The sequence below is a fragment of the Rhinatrema bivittatum genome, chromosome 2, assembly GCF_901001135.1.
Source record: "Rhinatrema bivittatum chromosome 2, aRhiBiv1.1, whole genome shotgun sequence".
Taxonomy (NCBI): Eukaryota; Metazoa; Chordata; class Amphibia; order Gymnophiona; family Rhinatrematidae; genus Rhinatrema; species Rhinatrema bivittatum.
This window is the reverse complement of record NC_042616.1, coordinates 188,881,324-188,905,326: the sequence shown is the minus strand read 5'-3', so window position 1 is coordinate 188,905,326 and position 24,003 is coordinate 188,881,324. Positions and strand designations below refer to the sequence as shown.

The following is a 24,003-nucleotide window of genomic DNA, read 5'->3' as shown; positions in this document are numbered from 1 at the left end:
TGTGGTCTGTGATTTAGTCAATTGATTTTACCAAACGGTGTAGTGTAACTGGCAAATAAATGAGTCTCCCTGCCCTGAATGTGAAATCTATAGCCCACTGGACAGCTAGCCTGGCATACAATGCTAATTAATTTTTAAAATATCATAAAAAAGGGGACTTTTAGCAGCAATATCCAATCCACATTTAGAAATGCAATATTTTATTCTTAAACTTTAGATGACTTTATTGAGAATGTTGTGTAAAGTTAACAATTTACTGTTTTTGTTAACAGCTGCTACACAAGTTACAAACAATTCAAACAAAACAGTAATTCTCTTTTTTTCTCATTTTAATTTTCTTGTTCCATGCTTAGCTCTTGAGGTGGAACTTCTTCTTTAGTTTCATTTTCATCTTCCTAAAAACACAAAAAGCAAAAATGTATAAACATATATTCCAACATCTGTAGAACCTTCAACGTGCTGTAACACCATTATTAATGTCTTCATGATTTTTATAGTAGACTAAGGAAAAGTTGCAAACTCTATCACACTTATGCACTATCATAAATATGATATCTAACAGAAAAAGATAAGTCATGCATTTTAAGAAAAGCTTATTATCTCCTTTATGGTAAAAAAAAAAATAATTTATTAGGCAGCCCAAACTTTTCATTCCTGCTGATTTACTAGCTACTGTGACAACTGTTATAGAAAGAAAGTAGCAGAACATAAAAGAAATCTGGTAATATTTAAAAACTTCTGGGGATGATATTTTAAATCTTCCCTAGCTTCCTTGTCTGCAGCTTTTCATTTACTTGCCTTTTAAATGCAAGAACTTTCATCAATGTCCTAAAAATTTCTTTTGAAACATGTCTGCCAGTGAAAAATGTTTCACTGTTTTGAAACCAGATACTTTTACTTCACCGTTTGATAAAAGACAATAAATTTAACTCCAGAGACACTTTATGTGCTGCAGCATCACATTTTTGTCCCATCTAGCATATTTTCTTGACAAGGCTGCCAATTTTCCAATTACTTGTACCACCATATGTTATCTGAAGATCAGTCAGGTCTAAAATAGGAAACATGAGCACGTCAGACAGCAGCATGCTTACAATCTTCTACACCTTCAGCTCTGAGAGTCTGGCTCATAATTCACTGCAGCCTCCTCTGGAGCACGCTGAATAAATGAAGTGACATCACAATGCCCGTTTCCAGAGGAGTAAATAGTACTGAGTGTTCGATATCAAACGCTGAGCTCCAAAGTAGAAATTACATAGAGGGTTGAAGAAAAACAGATTCTAAACCTAGTAAAGCATCTTATCACATACAGCTAGCATTCACATTTGAATTATTGGCAGTTACATTTTTGTTTTCACAATGTGTTCTGAATTTCTTAAAATGCAGAGGTTAAGGAATAATGTTGATACCGAGCACATTAGACACCCTGGTTCATAGCTGGAATGTGGTAATGCTGGCCACTTTCTGCTCAGACTTCCAGAATACTTTAGCAGTATCTGAACAAGATCAATATTTGATTGAGACAAGGTAAGCAGAGCAGGGACAATGACAATGCAAGATAGAGGAAGTTATCTTACTGCCCAGGTTTTTACTGTCTCTCTTTAATTGGACCCAATTTGGGGATGTATCCTTAGAGGTGTAGCACAGAATAACTGAGCACAATGGATGGGCCAACTGGTCTTTACCTGCCATCTTCCATATTGTTACATTATCATAATCTGGTGAATACAGAAAATTGTTACATTAATTCAAGACTAAGGCAAATAATCTGGTATGATGAATACAGAGAAAATATTTAGAGGATTCTAAACCATGTTTATATGTGAATTAGTTACAGCACTGAAAATCTAGAGATCATTTGCTTTTTTAAATGACATTGGGGTAGATTCTAAAAGGTTGCGTGCGGGCGTACATGTGGGCCGCTACCTGGCGCGCGCAAGGTACACAATCTGGGCAGGCGCGAGTTGCGTACGCCGGCCAATTGCCGGCGCGCAATCCCTGGCACAGCAGCAAATGGCCGCTGTGCCAGAAGCCGCTGACCCTGGCCCCGCTTGCGCATCCCGGGGCTTTTTAAAGTAGGCTCGGCAAGCGTAACCTTTTAAAAATCTGGCCCATTGCTTGCAAGACAATCTTTAAACTGATGTAAACGGTGGATCCACACTAGCTGGAGGCACCCTGCTGTGGTCACACTGCACATGCTTCAAGGCAGCCCAGCAGTGGAGGCAGATCAAGGAGCTGGTGGCTGTAACCAGAGTTGGACACATAGGAGCAGGGGGAGAAGCAGCAAACTGAAGAGCTGTCTGATTCCTACAGTTGGGAGCTATAAGAAGAGCCAGCTGTGTGCGGGCTGGCAAGAAGAGGCGGGGGATCGTGGGGGGGGGATCACGCTCATGATCTCTTATTAGTTGATAGCTAAGGGGTATTAAGGTACTAAGGTGGGTGATATGAAAGGGAGGAGGGGCTAGGGGGGAGGGAGGTATGGGGGATTGTATGGGGCATTGTCTTGTGGCCTGCTGTGAAACTCGACCATTCAGTTCGTTCACTGTGACAATCAGGATAAAACTTGATTTTGGCAACTGGGTGGGAGGTCTTAGCTGGGACAGCCTTCTGGCCCTATATTATGTGGACATGATTCATGTAATTCCTTGCCTCTGCTTCTATGGCTAAGGACATCCTTCGAGTACTCACCTGGAATGTTAGTGGCATAAATTCCCCAATAAAAAATACAAAAATTTTGACTTCCCTAAAGAAACAATCTGCTGACATAGCGATGTTACAGGAGACACATCTGAATGATCAACAACATATCAAATTATGTCAGAAGTGGGTTGGAAAGGTTTACATCCGCCACTACGAAATCTGCAGGGGTTGCGATATTAGTCAACAAGCAAATACCATTTCAGGTGTCCCAAGAAATAAAGGACCCTAACGGGCGGTATATTATTTTAGTCACGGAATCCCATCAGACCACCACTGTGTATTGCAATATATGCCCCCAATAACCCTGATTTGGACTTTTTTATGGACATTTATCAGTTACTCATCCCTTATATGACCCACACCATTATCCTGGGAGGAGACCTAAAACAATCAGTCAGTAAGGCACGCCCCTCAAGTGATAATTGGATACTTTTTTTGGAGCGGTCACTTCACCTCACGGATGTTTGGCGCACCTTACACCCCATGGAACGAGACTATACTCATATATCAAGGGCACACGACACCCAATCTCGGCTTGAGTACATCTTAATGAGTACACAACATTTTCCTAAACTTCGAGCGGCAGGGATAGATATTATACATATATCTGATCATGCCCCAGTGTGGGCTGAACTAGTTTCTACATTAGTCCCCCCTAATCAGCACTTGTGGCGATATCCATATTACCTGGCGGATGACGCTAAATTTAAATCTTACCTGAGAGCGCGATGGACTGCATATCAGGGAAATAATCAGGAGCATATTGACAATCCGATTCTTTTCTGGTACGCGTCCAAAGCGGTCATGAGAGGGGAAATTATTGCCTATGTAGTAAAACGGCGTAGAGTTCTAGACCAAACCCTACTCCTTCTGACTGCAAAACTTAATCAGGCAAAGAGAGCCTTAGCGTGCTCAAATACTCACGCCAATAAGGAAAGGTATCTTACGCTTCAGGGTGAGGTGAACTCCTTGTTACACCAGAGGGCCAAGAAGAGTTTTATGTACTACCAGTACAAACTATATCAATATGGTAATAAATCGGGGAAGTTGTTATCCAATTTAATAAGGGCACAGAGAGCTCCACGCCATGTAACGGCTTTACGCTCATTGGCTGGGCAGGTAGTGATCGACAACAAGACTATATTGCAGACTTTTCGGGTTTTCTATCAGGACCTCTATACCGCTGGGGATACCAATGCTTCCCATCGTGAGTGGGCATTCTTGACCCAATTAGGTCTCCTGAGCTTAACTCAGGATCAGCAGGAATGGTTGAATAGACCCATTACGGAGGGGGAGGTCCAAGCTACTATCCATGTCTCAAAACGTCTTAAGGCCCCCGGTCCTGATGGGTTTATGGCGGAATACTATAAGTGTCTCAGTGATAATCTGATTCTTCCCTTGACCCACACTTATAATGCTCTGGTGCAAGCCTGGCGCTTTCCAGACAACACAAACTGAGCCCATGTAACTCTCATTCCCAAACCTGGGAAAGACACTATGCTAGTGTCCTCATACAGGCCCATATCATTATTAAATCTGGATCAGAAACTGTTGGCAAAAAGTTTGGCTGACCGGTTAGCGACCCTGCTACCGCTCCTGATAGGGCCGGGACAAGTGGATTTTGTAAAAAAAAAAAGGTACAGGCTTACAAATATTTGGAAGGTCCTAATGGCAATAGCTCTTTGTGGCCCAATGGGGGAACCATACATGACTGTCAGCTTTGACACTGAAAAAGCGTTTAACAGAGTGGAATGGAACCATCTTTTTACCGCATTCCACCAGGCTGGGATTGTGGGGTTTTTCCTGGATGCAATACACCTTTTATATCATTCTCCCAACGCACAAATTTTAGCTAATGGATTGCTGTCAGAGCCTTTTGAAGTCATGTGAGGCACGAGACAGGGCTGCCCCCTGTCACCCTCCTTTTTGTGCTCCAGTTGGAACCGTTACTGAGGGCTATTCAATTACATAAAAACATAAAGGGCCTTTGTTTTCAACATGAAACGTTTAAATATGCTGCTTTCGCAGATGATATCTTAGTTTTTCTCACAGCTCCCTCAAATTTTTTATCGCCCCTGCTGAAATTGTTTGATGACTTTGGAGCCTTTTCGGGGCTGAAATTAAATAATGACAAATCCGAGGCACTGGTATTCCCGATACGGCTGAAAGACAGCTGGGTAGGCCCGTTTCCTCTAGTTTGGGCGGAAGGAAAATCAAATACCTGGGAACATTTAGTCCCTCCGATTTGACCCGTTTATATGATTGTAACATCACTCCTCTGGTGCAAATAACACAGGACAAACTGAGATCCTGGGCCCAATTGCCCATTTCGCTTAATGGGAGAAATAACTTGTTCAAAATGGCCCTGCTCCCAAAATGGATGTACGTATTTCAAAATATCTCTCTTACACTTAAACGTAAGGACCTGCGCAGTGTGGAGACAGGGATGAGGCAGTTTCTCTGGCGGAGCAAAAAAGCGCGTATACCCCTTAGCCGCTTGCAAGACAAATGGGGAGGAGGGGGATTAGGTGTTCCCGACTTAGGAATTTACAATCTGGCTTGTAACATACGGATTATACGGGAGTGGTTATTAGGGGAATCCTATTCTGTGAACTTGTCAGCTGAAAACTCCTTGGTGGCTCCATTAGATCTGAGATATGTCCTGCAATCCCCTAAGGATCGGTGCCATTCTCCTTTGGGGCTGAGCAGCATTTTATCCCCCATTTGACGCACATGGAAAACAATTATGACCCTGTTGAAGTTGCCGCCGACATGAGCATACCTACTGCCAATTAAAGGTAATATGGATTTTACCCCAGGGACACAACCTCAGGGTTTCAGATGTGGTGGGCCAAGGGTATCACACAGCTAGCGCAAGTTTTAGATGGGTCCAGGAACCTGCTGCCACTTACTGAAATTGTGTCTCTATATGCCTTTAATAACCCCCCCCCCCCATTTCTCATATATTCAATTACAGCATTATGTAAATTCATTATTGGCTCCACCACTTCAACCTCAGGTATTCACTACATTGGAGAGCCTGTTCTTGCTGGGTACAGAGCGCCCGCCGTCTCTCTCCTTCTATTATAAGCAGTTGAAGCGTAGATCACAACTAGACCCACTCCCTTGGTTAGTAGAGATATGGAACCGTGAGGGGAATTTTGAGCTTTCTGTCCCATTGTTAAAGGCCAGTTTCTCCAGTATTGCAAAGACATCAACAAATATGTATTTTCGTGAAATGCAGCACAAATTCCTCTGGCGGGCATATACGTCCACGGTGGTGGCTTTTTATGCTAAAATCCTCCCCTCCCCAGTCTGTGTGAAGTGTGGGCAGGAGGAAGGATCCCTCGCTCACTTGTTTTGGACATGCCCCTTTATTAAACAATTTTGGAACAGTATTGCTCGTTACTTAGAAACTCTGGTTCAAGTATGGATTATACCCTTGCCGAATTGCATATTGTTTGATGCTGCGCCACACAGGACCATTCGGAGTTCGGGAACTCATCTTCTGTTTCGTAAGGCATGCTATGTGGGGAAGAAGTTGATTTTACTTCATTGGAAGGACACCGACCCGCCCTCCTTCTGGGCATGGCGTAACCACTTCCAAAAGATGATGTTAATGGACGGGATGGCTCAACACAAAAGGGGATTTCTACAAACGTGGAATCCATACTTTCAGTCTCTTTCCATGACTTCTAGGAATCGACTCATGAAAGACTTTGGCCAATCTTTGATATCCTGATTGCCTTTATGAGACTCATAGTGTTTCACTTACATGCTGCAGGGCATTGCACAGCATTGTATCCACGAATGGTTAAGGGGTGGTGGGAGGGTGGATGGGCGGAGGGAGGGGGAATTGGGGTAGATAGGTTGTCACAAAATGTTGACCATTGTTGGCTGCGGATTAGTGTGATGGGGAAATCAACAATTGTAAAGTTCTTACGTAACTGTTCGTTGACATTGTTATTGTGCACTTGATCTCAATAAAAATGACGTTTAAATACAAGAGGCCATGGGTAAAGCAGTGCTTTTCCAGCATTATTGCTGTTTTGTAAAAATACTTACCTAATATGTGCAGAAAAATATGCATATACAACTTGTTTGCACCTATTTTGCCCTGCATATATCGGGAGGGGGTGGAAGAGGAATGGAGCCCTGAGCATGGATTGAATTTACAAGAATACTTTTTAATTGTTAAAAGTATAAATGTACATTCCACTCGGGAAACTACCTGCACACATTAGCAAGTGAAAATGTGTATTTTTGCTTTGGATCAAAAGTACCTTCTGGCTTCCCACAGCTTTCCGGATTTTTAAAGAGACACCCAATATGAACTATTTAAAAACTGCTCTAATAATCACACATGCATTTGTGTGTGTAGAGATGCAGTTTGTGCATATACAATATCTCTAAAAAGTCCCATTTTCTTTGCTGCACAAAGCTGTTCTCCAGCCTAAAGATGGCTCTGATTACTTTGTTTCTACACTGAAAACAGAAAAACAAACTAAACTAAAACCATTACCTTGATGACAATGCCAAGTTCAAGCAACAAAATCAGGAGCTACACCATTTCAAGCAGAAGTTTAGATAAAATAAAATAAACCATTTTGTTTTGCTAATGTTAAAAAAAACTCACCTAGCACAAATAAACATTAAAAGACAACTTCCTAAGGGAGATACTGACACAATTTTCAGTGGTGAACCCAAGTGTGTAGAATTAAACAAATGTGAGCCGTTACACCAGGAAAAAATGGAGTTATACAGGGCTACTGCAGAATGTTGCATCCTTGCTTTGGCAGCCTCCTCTTGAAAGGTTCTGCTACTTCTTGTTTCACAAGCATTTTTAATGATGCACCTAACTTACTCTGTTGAGGGCTATTGTACTCCAAGAGCAGGGGAACATCAGGCATGTGCTTAAATCTGTACTGGACTGCATATGAGCAGATATCTCAAATTAGCTCACCATAAGATATGACTTTTGGTATTATTGAGTCAGCCATATTGTACTCCAAGAGCAAGGGAACATCAGGCATGTGTTTAAATCTGTACTGGACTGCATATGAGCAGATATCTCAAATTAGCTCACCATAAGATATGACTTTTGGTATTATTGAGTCAGCCATATAAAATAGGATGTTTGGACCATTACATCTGAACTTTACTAGCATGCTTTTATTGTTAATGAAGTTAGCATTTTATGTAAAGACCTTTCTGTTTATCGTTTACTGTGTTTAAACTGTTATATGTAAAGCTGGTTGCTAATTTATTGTTTCACTGTAAACCGAGGTGATGTATTGCTATACGTACCTCGGTATAAAAGAATCCATAAATAAATAAAATAAATAAATAAATGCTTTCAATTTGGATTATGTAACAGTCATCACTGACCTGTTTTGTTCCCAAAGTCTGTTCTTTATCACGTATTATATTCAATATCTTTCTTCAGCTTCTGGGGAATATCTTCTGAAAATGTAATCTGAGTGCCTACATATGCCAATGACATTCAGATTATTTGAGGGGTGATTTTATAACATGCTACATAAATTAGAAGCCCAAGTTGTACCAATTCAAAGTGAAAATTGAAAATTATTCTAGTAAAACAACTTGGACATATTTACACCTGCTATTTGGTGCATGTAGTTTTGCTGACAGAATTTATGCACATACTTTTTAAAATCAAAGTAAGAACATAAGAAATGCCATGCTGGGTCAGGCCAAGGTCCATTGAGCCCACCATTATGTGTCTGACAGTGACCAGTTTGGGTCACAAGTACACATTAGATCCCCACTAGCTGATCTATTTCTTGTATTACACTCCAAGGGATAAGCGCTGGCTTTCTCAAGTCTATCTGGCTAATAACTGTTTATGGACATTTCCTTCAGAAACGTATCCAATTTTCTTTTGAATTTTTCTTTTGAATCTCAACAGATTCCACAGCTTGACTGTGTGCCGACTGAAAAAATATTTCCTACAATTTGTTTTAAATCTGTTGGTTGTTAGTTTCATGGAGTGTCATCTAGATTTAGTGTTGTTGGTAAAGTTAAATAACTATTCCCATTCTACTCATGTTTTTATACATTTCAATCATATTGTCTCTTTTCCATGCTTAAGAGCCCTAATCTGTATAGCCTTCTCCATACAGAAGCTTTTCCATCCCTTTTATCATTTTTATTGCCCTTCTCTGTTCCTTTTCTATGTTTTCTTTGACATGGGGCAACCAGAACTTCAAAAAGGGATCGCACCATGGATCTATGCAAAGGCATTATGATATTCTCAGTTTTATTTTCTATCCCTTTGCAAACAATTCCTAACATTCTATTTGCTTTTTTGACCACTTCAGCTCACTGAGCCGAAGATCTCAAGGTATTTTCCAGAAAAACTTTGAGGTCCTTTTCCTGGCTGGTGGCTCATAACATGGATCCCCGCATTATGTACTTGTAGTTGGGATTATTTTTCCAGGGGATGTAAGTGAGCACTGTAGAAGATGGCAGCTTGATTCCCTAGCTCCTCAGACTTTTGCTAATTTTTTGAACAATTGCTGCTTTGATTCTCATTTTTTGAGAAGATTTCAACTGGTTAGAATTCAGAAACATGTCAGGATCGAACTGCAGAAAGATAGAGGTGGCCTTTGTTATTTCTTCTGGAATTAAACACACCAAACAATCCTCCAACCCCTGAGAAGTCAGCATCGCCTAAGGCCTCCTCTGCATTGGTCTCAATTTTTTTTTTTAAATTTTTTATTTATGATAATTATTACATTTAACAATCAATATAAACTTGACTGAACAGGAAAAGTATTAGCCTTACCACAGATATCATTGTTATAACAAAACAAATATATATTCCAACCAAATTATTGGCTAAAATCGTAGTTCTCAACATAGGGGGATCCAATACTCGTGAGAGCAAAATCGTACTATAACATTACAGAAAAAAATAGTAGTTGGACTTACTAATTAATTAAATAGAACTATTTAGCTTACCGAGGTGAAGAGACATCGGGACCAATTATTTCTGTATTGGGAGTCACTCTATCTGCTATAAATTTTAACAATTGAGATGGAGTGTAAAATGTAAAGTTAACTTCCTGGTATCTTATATTACATTTGCATGGGAATTTTAACTTAAATTTTGCTCCCATGTTTAATACCTGAAGTATCATTAACAAAAATTGCTTCCTTCTTTCCTGTGTTTTCTTCGCTACATCAGGAAATATTTGAACTTTCATTTGAAGAAATAATTCTTTTATATTTCTAAAATACATTTTCATCACAAGATCCCTATCTGAATCCAACAGGAAAGAAACAATTAATGTTGCAGGTTGAGCCAAATTTGTATCCGACATTTCAAGCAACTCTGAGATATTTAAAGGGGATAAAAATCGAAATTCCTGGCCTTCAGCAGGTTTTTCTTTCCAGGGTATCACATAATGAATTTTTGTTAATGGAGGCATTGTCTGATCTGAAAATTTCAATATTTCTCGTGCATATTTCACCCACATATCTCTTGCTGAGACCAAAGGAACTCTTGGAAAATTAATCAGTCTCAGAGTTTTCCCCCGTGCTTGATTTTCCATATTCTCAAGCCTTTTATATAACAATTGATTTTCTTTGATCAAGTTTAAATACAAATCTTTTATATTCCCTATATTCTGTTGCACCGAGTCCATTACATGTTGTTGTTTAACCTTTTCTTCTTGTAGAACTTTAACTTGCATATCCAAATCTTCCAGTTTAGTTACTACAGGATTTAACTGAAGAAAGATATTCTCATTCAAAACTACTAATGTCTCCCAAATTGTACCTAAAGTTATATCAGAAGGTCTCACCAATGGAATAAGGTTTTTTCGCGGTTCCATTTCTTTCTCCACATTATTACCCCTCGATGTTATCTTCTCTCCTCGCGCTGAAATCCGCCTAGCTCCTCCGATAACCTCGGGCTCCACCGCGGCGTCTGCTGTTAGCACCCCAGCACATCCGGGGTTGGTGACATCATCGGGTCGCGTCGGAGTCGACTCCCGATGAGCCTCCCTGACCTCCGCAGGGTTCACTGGCGGCGTTCTAATTACCGGGGACATTGAGGTCTCTAGGTCCCGGAGCGGTTCCGCTGTATTAGGGCTCTCCTGAACCAACTCCTGCGGATGTCCTCCTGGTATGGTAAGTCCAAACACCACATGGGCGTCCATCAGTCCGGCTTTCGGGGTTCCTGGAGGGTTCTCTATTGATTCCCTCTCTTTAGCCCTTCTTTTCCGGACTGAATGCGGCATTTTTCAAACGAAGAAAATAGAATTTCAAACCACGAATGAGCAGCGACACTTCTGTGGTGCAGCTACATCGCCATCTTCGATCCTCTAGTCTTGGTCTCAATTTTAACAGAGCTTGAATCCCTTAAACAACTGCTATATCACAATTCTGAGATGACTTGTGCCATTAAATTGGAATTAACATATTTAGTTAATAATATTGCGGCTTTCCAACTTCGTATTGAGACACTGGAACAGAGACTGCATCTCTGAGAGTCAAGCTTGGCTGAACTCTGTGTGGCTGCTTCCAAGAAGACTGACCTCCAATGCACCACTGAAGATCTTTCCAATAGAAACAGACAAAATAATATACTCATCCTGGGAATACCAGAGGGGTGGAAAGGATCAGATATGTTTCCTTTTCTACGACAGCTTATCCTAGCTACTCTTGGATTCCAATTTGACCCTCATGTGAGATTGAATGGGCTCACTGGATTTCATCTCGCCCATTGCAACAAGGCAAATATCCTCAGCTGGTCATCTTTAAAGTTTTGAAGTATCAAGAGGCCCTCGCAATTCTCACTGCTGCAAAAGGAAATGCACCTATTGCATACCATGTCCATGCAAGTGTGCCGGGAACCGCATGCGCATGTTATATAATCTACCCCTTAGAGCAAGAATATATTCATTGTAATAATAACTCTCTTCTTGCTTGCCATCTATAAATAAAAATATGAATACAATAAGTTATGAGTGCTAGAGCTAGAAAGCAATTTTTCTCTAAAATTCCAGGCATTATGCGGAAAAAAAATCCGGTAAATTACTATCTACCTTTTTAAAAGGTTGTCAGGAATATAAGAGGATTGTCACTCTCAAACCAGCCTCCAGTGTCACTCTATGGAAAGAGCAAGAAATTATTGTTCATTTCAGAGATTCTTATACTTTACTATAATCTTCTACTTCCAGTAATGATCCATCTCTTATAGCAAATTTTTTGATGATTTTATACCATTCCTCCCTATCTCTCAAGGAAACTGCCAAGTTAGATTCACTGTTTACATTGCAAGAAGTAACATAAGCCCTCTCTTCAAACGAGTAAAGCTCCTGGGTTGGATGGATTCATGACTGAGTTCTATAAGACCTTTTCTACTGTATTAGCTCCTAAATTATATATTCTATATAGAGAAATGCAGGTGTCTGGCTTAGTCACATGTCATTTTAATGATGCTAAGACTGTAGTCTTCCATAAACCTCATCAAGACCCACTATTGATGTTTAATTATAGACCCATTTCTCTTCTAAATGTCTATTATAAAATCTTTTCTAATTTTTTGACATTTTGTCTTGAATCTTTCATGACTAAGCTGAGTTATTCTGCTCAATCATGCTTTATGAAAGGTCGCTATTACTGACAATGCTCGCCTATTCCATAATTTGTTGCTGATTGCTCATTAATGTTCTGTCCAGGTGATTGCCCTTTCATAAGGCACCGAAAAAGATTTCGACCATATTGAATGGGATTACCTCTTTAAGGTTCTCAAATGGTATGGATGCAGAGACTCTTATTGCTTCTGTATGTATCCTCTACTCCCACCCTCTTTTTTTTCTCTCCTTAAATGATTCTTTGTCTATCCAGATTCTTCTGCAATGAGGTACACATCAGGGCTGTCACTCTCACCTTTTCTTTTTAACCTTTCTCTTGAAACTTTACTACAATCTTTCCGGCAAGATCCACTTATCATTGGTATATGAATCTGTGAAGTGGAACATAAGTTATCTGCTTATGCAGATGATGGGTTTTTTTTAATATCTTAGCTCTCCAGATTCCTCTATCCCAGATATTATGCATCATATTACATTTTTTACTCCAATATCAGGTTATACTCTTAATTGGAATAAATCAGAGTGGATGCTTTTTAATTTTGCTGCCAGCATTCTGTCCTCTCAACATCTAACTTTTCAATGGATACTGGATGGATTGAAATATCTTGGTATATACTATGGTACAACTGACCTTACTATTTCAAAAACTGAAAAGCGCATTGCTTTACAATATTATTGCCAGTTGAAGTTCCCTCTACCTTTCTTGGTGGGGACATCTAGACACTATAAAGATGGTTCTAGCACCACGATTCAATTTTCAGTTGAGCCTGCATCCTGCCTTTTCTCCAATAAATTTTATAGGAAGCTTAATGCTTTTTGTCACAATTTATATGGAATAATAAACCTCCACAAATTGCTCTGCAGAAGTTGGAGTAAATTTCCCTGATTTTTATTGTTACCATATTGTCTTTCTTCTTCAACAAGGATTAGCATGGCTAACTGACAAACTCCCATTGGATCATCACACACTATGGCTAGATGAATTAGCATGGCCTGTCCCTTTTTGGTTTACTCCTGGATTGTCCACCATAGAAACATAGAAATGACGGCAGAAGAAGACCAAACGGCCCATCCAGTCTGCCCAGCAAGCTTCACACATTTTTTTTCTCATACTTATCTGTTTCTCTTAGCTCTTTGGTTCTATTTCCCTTCCACCCCCACCATTAATGTAGAGAGCAGTGATGGAGCTGCATCCAAGTGAACTATCAAGCTTGATTAGTTAGGGGTAGTAGGGGTAGTAACCGCCGCAATAAGCAAGTTACACCCATGCTTATTTGTTTTACCCAGACTATGTTATTCAGCCCTTATTGGTTGTTTTTCTTCTCCCCTGCTGTTGAAGCCGGGAGCTATGCTGGATATGCGTGAAGTATCAGTTTTTCTTCTCCCCTGCCGTTGAAGCAGAGAGCTCTGCTGGATATGCGTGAAGTATCAGTTTTTCTTCTCCCCTGCCGTTGAAGCAGAGAGCTATGCTGGATATGCGTGAAGTATCAGTTTTTCTTCTCCCCTGCTGTTGAAGCAGAGAGCTGTGCTGGATATGCGTGAAGTATCAGTTTTTCTTCTTCCCTGCCGTTGAAGCAGAGAGCTGTGCTGGATATGTGTGAAGTATCAGTTTTTCTTCTCCCCTGCCGTTGAAGCAGAGAGCTGTGCTGGTTATGTGTGAAGTATCAGTTTTTCTTCTCCCCTGCCGTTGAAGCAGAGAGCTATGCTGGATATGTGTGAAGCATTAGTTTTTCTTCTCCCCTGCCGTTGAAGCAGAGAGCTATGCTGGATATGCATTGAAAGTGAAGTATCAGGCTTATTTGGTTTGGGGTAGTAACCACCGTAACAAGCCAGCTACTCCACGCTTTGTGAGTGCAAATCCTTTTTTCCACATTTCCTCTTGCTGTTGAAGCTTAGAGCGATGTTGGAGTCACAGTAACCATGTGTATGTTTATTGAATAAGGGTATTATCTCCAGGCAGTAGCCGTCATTCTGGCGAGCCACCCACTCTTCATTGATGGCCTCTTGACTTTATGGATCCACAGTGTTTATTTCATGCCCCTTTGAAGTCCTTCACAGTTCTGGTCTTCACTACTTCCTCCGGAAGGGCATTCCAGGCATCAACCACTCTCTCCGTGAAGAAATACTTCCTGACATTGGTTCTGAATCTTCCTCCCTGGAGCTTCAAATCGTGATCCCTGGTTCTGCTGATTTTTTTCCTACGGAAAAGGTTTGTCGTTGGATATTAAACCAATTTTTCTTACTAACTATTCTGCCTATAGAACTTTGGAACAAATTATTGAAAAATTATTGATTTCAAGGAAATCATTTGCTATGACAAATTTATGGTATAATTTTACGTTCTAAATTGTCTGTACCCCTATATTCTGGCTTTCATGGGTACAAGCTGGAATATGGTCGCTGGAGTAATTGATTGAAAGTGTTCAGTAACCACCCTTTTCTCAGTTGGAAACGCGATTTCCTTTACTCCAATCTTAGCATTTAGATGGTTACACTTACATTCCTGTGTCCAGACTTCTCAGTGCATCCGCTTTCTTACATGCAACAACATCAGGTGGTTGGCTTACTTTGCTCTCTAAAAAGTGGGGTCATATAGCATCTTATATTTATAAATATCTTAAGAAAACGAAATTCTCTCAATGCATTGGTTTGGAAAAATCATGGCTCATGAAGTTTGTCAGATTATTTCCCTTAGAATTATTTTTGAACAATTCCCTGCATGTCTCCTTATCTTCTCAGATAACACAGGATATGTTCTTTTTAGCTCATTGTGCAATTTAGACTCCCTGGACTTTATACAAAGCTGGTCTGTCTACATCACACACTTGTTCGTCATGTGGTCCAACCAAGGCTACACTATCTCACCTATTTTATTGCAGATTAATAAACACCTTTTGGTGTGATATTTGGGATAAGATTTCTTTAATATAAGAACCTAAGAACATAGGAAAATGCCATACTGGGTCAGACCAAGGGTCCATCAAGCCCAGCATCCTGTTTCCAACAGTGGCCAACCCAGGCCAAAAGAACCTGTCAAGTACCCAAAAACTAAGTCTATTCCATGTTACAAATTGCTAATGGCAGTGGCTATTCTCTAAGTTAACTTAATAGCAGGTAATGGACTTCTCCTCCAAGAACTTATCCAATCCTTTTTTAAACATCGCTATACTAACTGCACTAACCACATCCTCTGGCAACAAATTCCAGAGTTTAATTGTGCGTTGAATAAAAAAGAACTTTCTCCGATTAGTTTTAAATGTGCCCCATGCTAACTTCATGGAGTGCCCCCTAGTCTTTCTGCTATCCGAAAGAGTAAATAACCGATTCACAACTACCCGTTCTAGACCTCTCATAATTTTAAACATCTCTATCATATCCCCCCTCAGCCGTCTCTTCTCCAAGCTGAAAAGTCCTAACCTCTTTAGTCTTTCCTCATAGGGGAGCTGTTCCATTCCCCTTTTCATTTTGGTAGCCCTTCTCTGTACCTTCTCCATCGCAATTATATCTTTTTTGAGATGCGGCGACCAGAATTGTACACAGTATTCAAGGTTTGCTGTTATGCTACTGCCTGTCAGGACAGTTCTCTGATAAAGCTTTGTTCAAACATTCAGGTCGATACAGTAAAGTGTGCTCCGTCGGAGTGCACTGTCAGCCTGCTCTGGACGCGTGTTTTCCCTTACCCCTTATTCAGTAAGGGGAGGAAAACACGTGGCCCACCCGCGGCACCTAATAGTGCCCTCAACATGCAAATGCATGTTGATGGCCCTATTAGGTATGCGCGCGGGATCCAGTAAGTAAAATGTGCAGCCAAGCCGCACATTTTACTCTAAGAAATTAGCGCCGACCCAAAGGTCAGCGCTAATTTCTTCCGGCGCCAGGAAAGTGCACAGAAAAGCAGTAAAAACTGCTTTTCTGTGCACCCTCCGACTTAATATCATAGCGATATTAAGTCGGAGGTCCCCAAAAGTAAAAAAAAGTAAAAAAATAAAATAAAATAAAATTTGAATTCGGCCCGCGGCTGTCGGGCCGAAAACCGGACGCTCAATTTTGCCGGCGTCCGGTTTCTGAGCCCGTGGCTGTCAGCGGGCTCGAGAACTGACGCCGGCAAAATTGAGCGTCGGCTGTCAAACCCGCTGACAGCCGCCGCTCCTGACAAAAAGGAGGCGCTAGGGACGCGCTAGTGTCCCTAGCGCCTCCTTTTCCCCGTTTTTCCCGCGTCACCTCATTTAAATACTGAATCGCCCGCACCGGCGAAGGGCTGGTGCGCGCGCCGGGAGAGCGGGCGTTCGTCCGCTCTCCCGCGGTCTTACAGTATCGACCTGTATGTATTTGGCCTGCTTGTCTTTATTACTGCTTGGGGTGGGGTATTGGGCACATACACGAATCTCTCCTCTTACACATGATTTTCTCCTCTTACACATGTTGAGTCCCATGTGACGAAAGGACTAGGAGAAATGTGGACACAAAATGGGGAGGAAAGAAGCACCTGTTATTGGAGGGGGAAAGGGAGGAGAGGGTTAGTGCGTCATGATGGGAGTGGAGTCAGGAGGGCTCTGCTTGATGCACAAGGTCTTTATTAGGCTTGATCATGGCCAGCAGAACTCTCTTTCACTCAGACCTTACTTTCTCGCATCCATGGCTACACTTTGGACTCATGGCTACACCCACTTTGGACTCAGGCCCACCCAATCAGGACTACTTGGCCACTACCGACTCTATCATCGCAGTAGCTGAAGAAGGCCCTGCTGAAGCAAGGCCACAGGAGCCAATCCCCATGGTGGCGAAGAATTCCAATCCCGCCAAAGCAAGGCCACCACAGGAGCTCATCCCTATGGTGGCGAAGAGGAAGTCCAGCCCAGCCAAAGCAAGGCCACTACGGGAACTCATCCCCGTGGCGATTAAGAGGAAGTCTGGACCAGCTGAAGCAAAGCTGCCACAGGTGAGGCCCGGTGCATGCATGTGAGAATGGGATCCTGAGTGTAGGTGTTTGTGTGTGAGAATGGGTGCCTGGGTGTTTATATGTGAGAATAGGAGCCTGAGTGTGGGCCTTGAAAAGTAAACTGAAGAAACAGTCTACAGCTACAGGTGATGGAGTAGCAAGGGCCTTTCTTTGAGCACAGGCAATGCTGTCTGGATCCTACTGAGATGCACTAAGATACAAACTTGGAGAACTCAACACATTCTGTGAAGATAGTTTTGTAAAGCATTGATCTAGCACTATGAAACACTTCCTGGAAACTGCAGTGAATCTTCAGCTTTTTAAACAATTAATCACCTGATGAAGCTAAATGCAGGAAGGGGGATCACTGATATGTCTGAAGAGGAGATCATTTTCCTTCTTTGGAGGAAATTCAAAATCTTATCAACAATGGATACAGACAGTTAAGAAAGGAGGTACACTAATCAATGTTACCCATATCAATGATACAAATATCATCTTGGAGTGAGTTTCCTGAAATAGGCCTTACGGGAGACATCGCAAAGGGGGATGAAACCTTCCCGCGCAGTCACGGCAGCTATCGCACAGCCTAACGCAATCGAAAGAGGTGCAGTTAAAATCGGCATTACGGCTGTGCGATAGCTCTTCGCAGACAGGCTAATCTGTCCATCCCTAACTCCTCCTATTCTCTGAATTTGCATTGCACAATACGATGTGGTGCGATCACATGCGTTAAACACGTTTTCACATGCGTTAACGGGGCTTTTCGCATGCGATAAGCCCTTAACGCATGCGAAAACGCCTTATCGCATTTTGATAAATGACCCCCTAAGTTTGTACCTGAGGCAATGGAGGGTAAAGTGACTTGCCCAAGGTCACAAGGAGAGACAGCAGGACTCAAACCCTGGTCTCCTGGTTTGTAGCCCACTGCTCTAACCACTAGGCTATTCCTCCTCCCTACATATTCATATTCATATATATACACACAACTATATGAATAAATGTTTCAAAAGAGCTGATGAACAGAACATCTAACAATTAAAAACAATTAAAAGCTCTTAAAAAATATTAAAAATTCTCTGAACACCAATAAAATATTTCAAAACAGCAGACGCATCACATAATACCCAATAATTAAAATGACAGTCAATCAAGAAAAATGAACTTAAAAAGCGACCTTTACTTTCCCTCTCCAGCAACTCTCCTCCTTTCCCTGGCAGGCCACACCAGAAGCAGCAGTAGCTACTGAAGCTGTCCTCATGGTCCTCTTCCTTAGAGACGACATCCAGTCTCTGTCTCTCTCACATACACTCACACACAAATACACACACCAGTTGCACCCTCAGAACCAGTTTCTGTCTCTCATACACACTCACACACATACCAGTCACCTCCCTGATCAGTCTTTCTCACACATACATGCGTCACCTCCATTATTAGGCTCTCTCAATCACACAATGCTCTCTCTCTCTTACTTAGACACAGGCTTTCAATCACACACATGTTCTCTCTGTTTGGGGTAGAGGACTCAAAAATGAATAAATGCCATGTGACTAACCTCTGGAAGACTAGGTTGGGGACAGGGCAGTTACTAGAATGTCAAAAGTGGCACCACCTCTTGTGTGTACCCAACAATATTCTGACCATGCTGAATACATTTTTATGTGCCCTGAATAAACCCTTTGGCAGCAATTGATATTCTCAAAACCCAACCCTCAGGAACTATTTGATAAGTGGAGTCTAAATCCTTTTGGGTGAATACAGCCCATAGAAGATTACTGTGGAGGTTGGATAGCTCAGGGAGAAGTGGCCTCTGAAGTAGCTGGCACTGACCAAAAATACATCGCTTAGAACCTTTAAAATGTGGCGTTATAGGGAATCATACATTACACATACCTTATACCATAGTTAAAAGGACAATATTGTGCTTTGTACTTATTAGTTTAACACTTTTTGTGCCCTAGGTCATACCAAAGTCTCCCCCTGATCTTGATCATCCTCCAATTTTATTCCCCACCTCCTTCCAATCTTACCCCCTTCTCCCTCACCTCATCTAGCTAGTCCTGGGCTCAGTAGGCATCTTTGAGGAAGCAGCAGGTGTTGTCACTCATGCAGAATCAGCATGGGGCTTGTAGGGCAGTTTGTGTCATATGCTTAGTGGCGGGCCTGCCTTTCCTCTTGCATAATCTCACTAAATATAGATCATCACCAAATGAGCATAATAAAGACCACACACTAAAATTCACCCGGTGTATAATTTTTATAAATATTTTATAAATATTTTTTACATATAGGTGACCCTCTATATACCAGCTTAGCACTGTTAATGATAACAATTCTGTATAACAAACAATTTTTTCTTTCTAAAAAAAATTTTTAGAGAGCAGGAGATGGTTTCATATATTTTATAACACCATCCAGGTGTCAATGTTTTTTCCTTTAATCATTAACACACCTTCCGCCTCCAATTATTTATTTTAAATTTTTATATTAAATGCTAAGCTGGGTTACAGAGCGTAAACCCTTTATTTTTAATCACTGTTTCTTTTCCATTGTTAAAAGACTTTTTACTGTGTCTAGCACTTTTTTTGAATTTTTATAAGCCGTCCCGGGACCAACTGCAAATTACTTAGCTTTTTAGCGAATGTCTTTTTTACTCCCTAAAAAGCTAAGTAATTTGCAGTTGGTCCTGGGACGGCTTATAAAAATTCAAAAAAAGTGCTAGACACAGTAAAAAGTCTTTTAACAATGGAAAAGAAACAATGATTAAAAATAAAGGGTTTATGCTCTGTAACCCAGCTTAGCATTTAATATAAAAATTTAAAATAAATAATTGGAGGCGGAAGGTGTGTTAATGATTAAAGGAAAAAACATTGACACCTGGATGGTGTTATAAAATATATGAAACCATCTCCTGCTCTCTAAAAATTTTTTTTAGAAAGAAAAAATTGTTTGTTATACAGAATTGTTATCATTAACAGTGCTAAGCTGGTATATAGAGGGTCACCTATATGTAAAAAATATTTATAAAAATTATACACCGGGTGAATTTTAGTGTGTGGTCTTTCCTCTTGCATAGGCTTCTTTTTCCTAATAAAACCTTGTAGGGTGGGAGATGGGGAGGAAGAGAAGGACATATATGGCCTATGAGGATGTGTGGGATCATAGGACCCATGCTGATTCTATGAGTGCTGGCATCCATCGCTTTTCTCTGAAAACTTTCACTCCAGGTTATCCACCTTTGCCTTAATCTAACACAGGGATGCTCAAACCGGTCCTACTGGTCCCTCCAGCCAGTCGGGTTTTCAGGATATTTGCATGCATTACCTCCAGTGTATGCAAATACGAAATTGTTATGGGTGCATCAAGGGGATAGCCATAAGAACATAAGAAATTGCCATGCTGGGACAGACCAAGGGTCCATCAAGCCCAGCATCCTGTTTCCAACAGAGGCCAAAAACCAGGCCACAAGAACCTGGCAATTACCCAAACACTAAGAAGAACCTATGCTACTGATGCAATTAATAGCAGTGGCTATTCCCTAAGTATAATTGATTAATAGCCATTAATGGACTTTTCCTCCAAGAACTTATCCAAACCTTTTTTGAACCCAGCTACACTAACTGCACTAACTACCTTCTCTGGCAACCAATTCCAGAGCTTTATTGTGCGTTGAGTGAAAAAGAATTTTCTCCGATTAGTCTTAAATTTGTTACTTGCTAACTTCATGGAAGTGCTCTTCTGAAACCCAACAGGTGTCTCTATGGGGTGGCCAGTAAAGTAACTTTGCATATATGGCCAATCCACCAGGAATTACCATAGATGCAAGCCAAATACTGACCAGGTTGGAAGCTGGATACTTGAAGGTAAGGAAAACATTCACGATCATGTTCTAGAACACTTGCCAGCTCAATTTACTGGCCGCCCTGTAGAAACACTTGTTGGGTTCCAGAAGAGCACACATAAGGGAGGCAGTACATTTATTCACAAGTCACTTTGTCATGCACTGATGGGACATTCAAAAGCATATGCAAGGTAGGGAAAAAAAACCCAAGTGAATTTTTGTGAAATCTGCAGTTTAAGCAATTCTTGTATGTAGTGTCTTCCCTTTTCTTATTTTGTGCTTAAATAAAAGTTTGGAAGCCTGTGGCTGGTACCTTGTCTGTCTGTCTGGAGTGGCCCCTAGGTGATGGCTGAATTGGCAGTGGCTCAGCCACCACTGACCAATTCAAGGTAACTAATCAGCATTCAAAGGTTTGCATTGATTTTAATGACTAATTTATGAAAATATATCTAAACAAATATATGTCAAAAGCTAAAAGTGTGGTAAGAACAGTAAACTGAGTTGCATTGTAAAATTTTACATCTCTAGCTCATTTGCATGTTTCACAGCTAGGCGGCAAAGATGGCTCTTTTTAACATAGTGCATTCACGCATGCATGCAAATGATGCTTATCTTTGGAAATGTAATTCTGAGCAAAGCAAAGGTGGGTCCAAGATGAAACAGGGTGACTTTTGTAGCAAAAAAGGTGCTCTATCAAATGACATTAGAAAGAAAAAAATTAAAAACTACCCAGTAGAGATATATGCACCCAAAAAATGGCAAAAATTTGCACAAAAAAGTGACATCATGTCTTTATGTAACTATATCTTTGCTTCCAGTTAGCTGCAAAGCTCCTAGTGAAAATCCTATAATGTATGTCATTGGCCATGACTATTGATCCAGTTATCGCCTGAATTGAAGTATACCTCAGGAGCAATGAGGAGTCAAAGTAGGCCTTATATTTCTTTTTTAAAATTTTTCACATACTTTGCTAGCCCATAAAAAGGGTGGCAAGCTCATGTTAGGTTTCAGGCTTTGCATAGGAACTTAGCACTAGAGATTGTAATTATCCACAAAATTTCAGGCCCCTAACAGGAGTTGTTTGGCTGCAGTGTCTGGACAAAGTGGCTGTTCTGTGTTGCATGGAACACAGAGTACTTCATTCAGCTGCCTCTAACTCTTGAACCAATAGAAATCTAGCCAAACAATTTTGCACAGTTTTGTTTGAGGCCCTAGTGAAAATCCACATAAAATTATATTCAATTTGAAGGAGGTCAAGTGTGGATGATTTTCTAAATTGGTCCACTTGATGAAATTTCTGATGTAGAGAAGTAAACTTAAGAGTCATTGGCATAAAAATGGTAATGAAAGCCATGACAGGAAATCAGAGTACCAAGGGAATTAGTATACAGGGAGAAAAGAAGGCCCAGGACAGAACCCTGAGGCACACCAATTGATAGTGGGATGGCAGTAGAGGGGGATCCACCAGAAGAAACACTAGTGCTTGCCTGAGGCCCAGCAAAGAAATTGAAAGACGACCCAGGAAAGCAAGTAACATGATGAGTAAGAGGAAACCAGGACTATTAAAGCCATTCCCCTCTTGAATCAATTTTACTTTGAACATCAAGTTTTAATACAATACTGACTCATCAAAAGCAGTATATTGTTTCCCTTATCTAGGGATTTGGAAACATTAAACAAAATTATGACAGCTTGATAAGAACTATGCTCTTGATCCCAAGTTCATTTGTTCCTATTGATAATTTTCCCAGCCCTCAAGATGCCTGTTTCTTCCTTAATAATTGCCTCAACTGAAATGGAAGTCAGTCTTACTGACCTGAAGTTAACCAGTTGTATATTTTTCAAAACAGTTTTAGGGCCCTTATCCACTAAGAATCTTTAGTAAAAGTGCTTTTTCAAAAAGAAACTTGGGGAAGACAAAAAAGATTTTATAAACACAATGGTGAGGTATAAAATAAACTATTGCTTTATACATCGCAATACAGTACATGTCAGCAGAAAAAGACTCCAGTGGTCCACCCAGTCTGCCCAGCAATGTAGAGATTACTTACCTGATAATCTCGTTTTCCTTAGTGTATGCAGATGGACTCAAAACAAGTGGGTATAGTGTGCTCGTGCTAGCAGTTGGAGACGGATCTGACATCAGCACGGGTACATATACCCCCACAGGAAGTGCAGCAATTCAGTAATCTTCCTTGCAAAGCTTTATGGATATATGTGTGACTGACTGATCGATTAAATGAACATGATTACCCTGACCGATTGATAGTAGCTGGAGACCGCCAGTGTTCTCAACCGGAAGGCGTCGACACCCGGCAGGGTGGATGCCCTATATAAGAAAACATGGCTTACCGTGAGTCGTGAATCCCCATGTATACCGGCAGCCGGGCGGGATGCTGAGTCCATCTGCATACACTAAGGAAAACAAGATTATCAGGTAAGTAATCTCTACATTTCCTAGCGTGTAGCAGATGGACTCAAAACAAGTGGGATGTACAAAAGCTACTCCCGGGCTGGGTGGGAGGCTGCCCGAGGTCCGTTTAGGATTGCCCTCGCAAATGCTGTGTCCTCCCTGGCCTGGATGTCCAGACGGTAGAATCTGGAGAAGGTATGGAGGGAGGACCACGTTGCATCTGCATATCTCTGCAGGCGACAGCATCCTAGTTTCTGCCCAAGAGGCCGCCTGCGCTCTGGTAGAGTGAGCCTTGACCCGTAGAGGTGGTGGTTTTCCCGCTTCTACGTAGGCCGCCTTGATAACTTCCTTGATCCAGCGGGCGATGGTTGCCCGTGAGGCTGCTTCCCCTTGCTTCTTCCCGCTGTGAAGGACGAACAGGTGGTCTGTCTTTCGTACTGCTTCCGACATTTCCAGGTATCTGGACAGCAGCCTGCCGAAG

The 24,003-nt window shown here is 41.2% G+C and overlaps 1 protein-coding gene across 8 annotated transcripts in view; it reads right to left on the bottom strand.

Annotated features, from left to right (window-relative positions):
* Window positions 1-324: 324 nt before the first annotated feature.
* Window positions 325-24,003, bottom strand: part of PHF14 (PHD finger protein 14) — a 1,104,121-nt gene continuing 1,080,442 nt past the window's right edge. For 7 of the 8 annotated variants that reach the window (XM_029588971.1, XM_029588970.1, XM_029588967.1 and 4 more), the window contains one exon: window positions 325-395. In XM_029588971.1, coding sequence (XP_029444831.1) covers window positions 330-395 — 66 coding nt within the window. In that variant the 3' untranslated portion in view covers window positions 325-329. Of the gene's footprint in view, window positions 396-11,774; window positions 11,839-24,003 lie in introns of all 8 variants that reach the window. The other variant, XM_029588965.1, reaches the window with a different exon arrangement.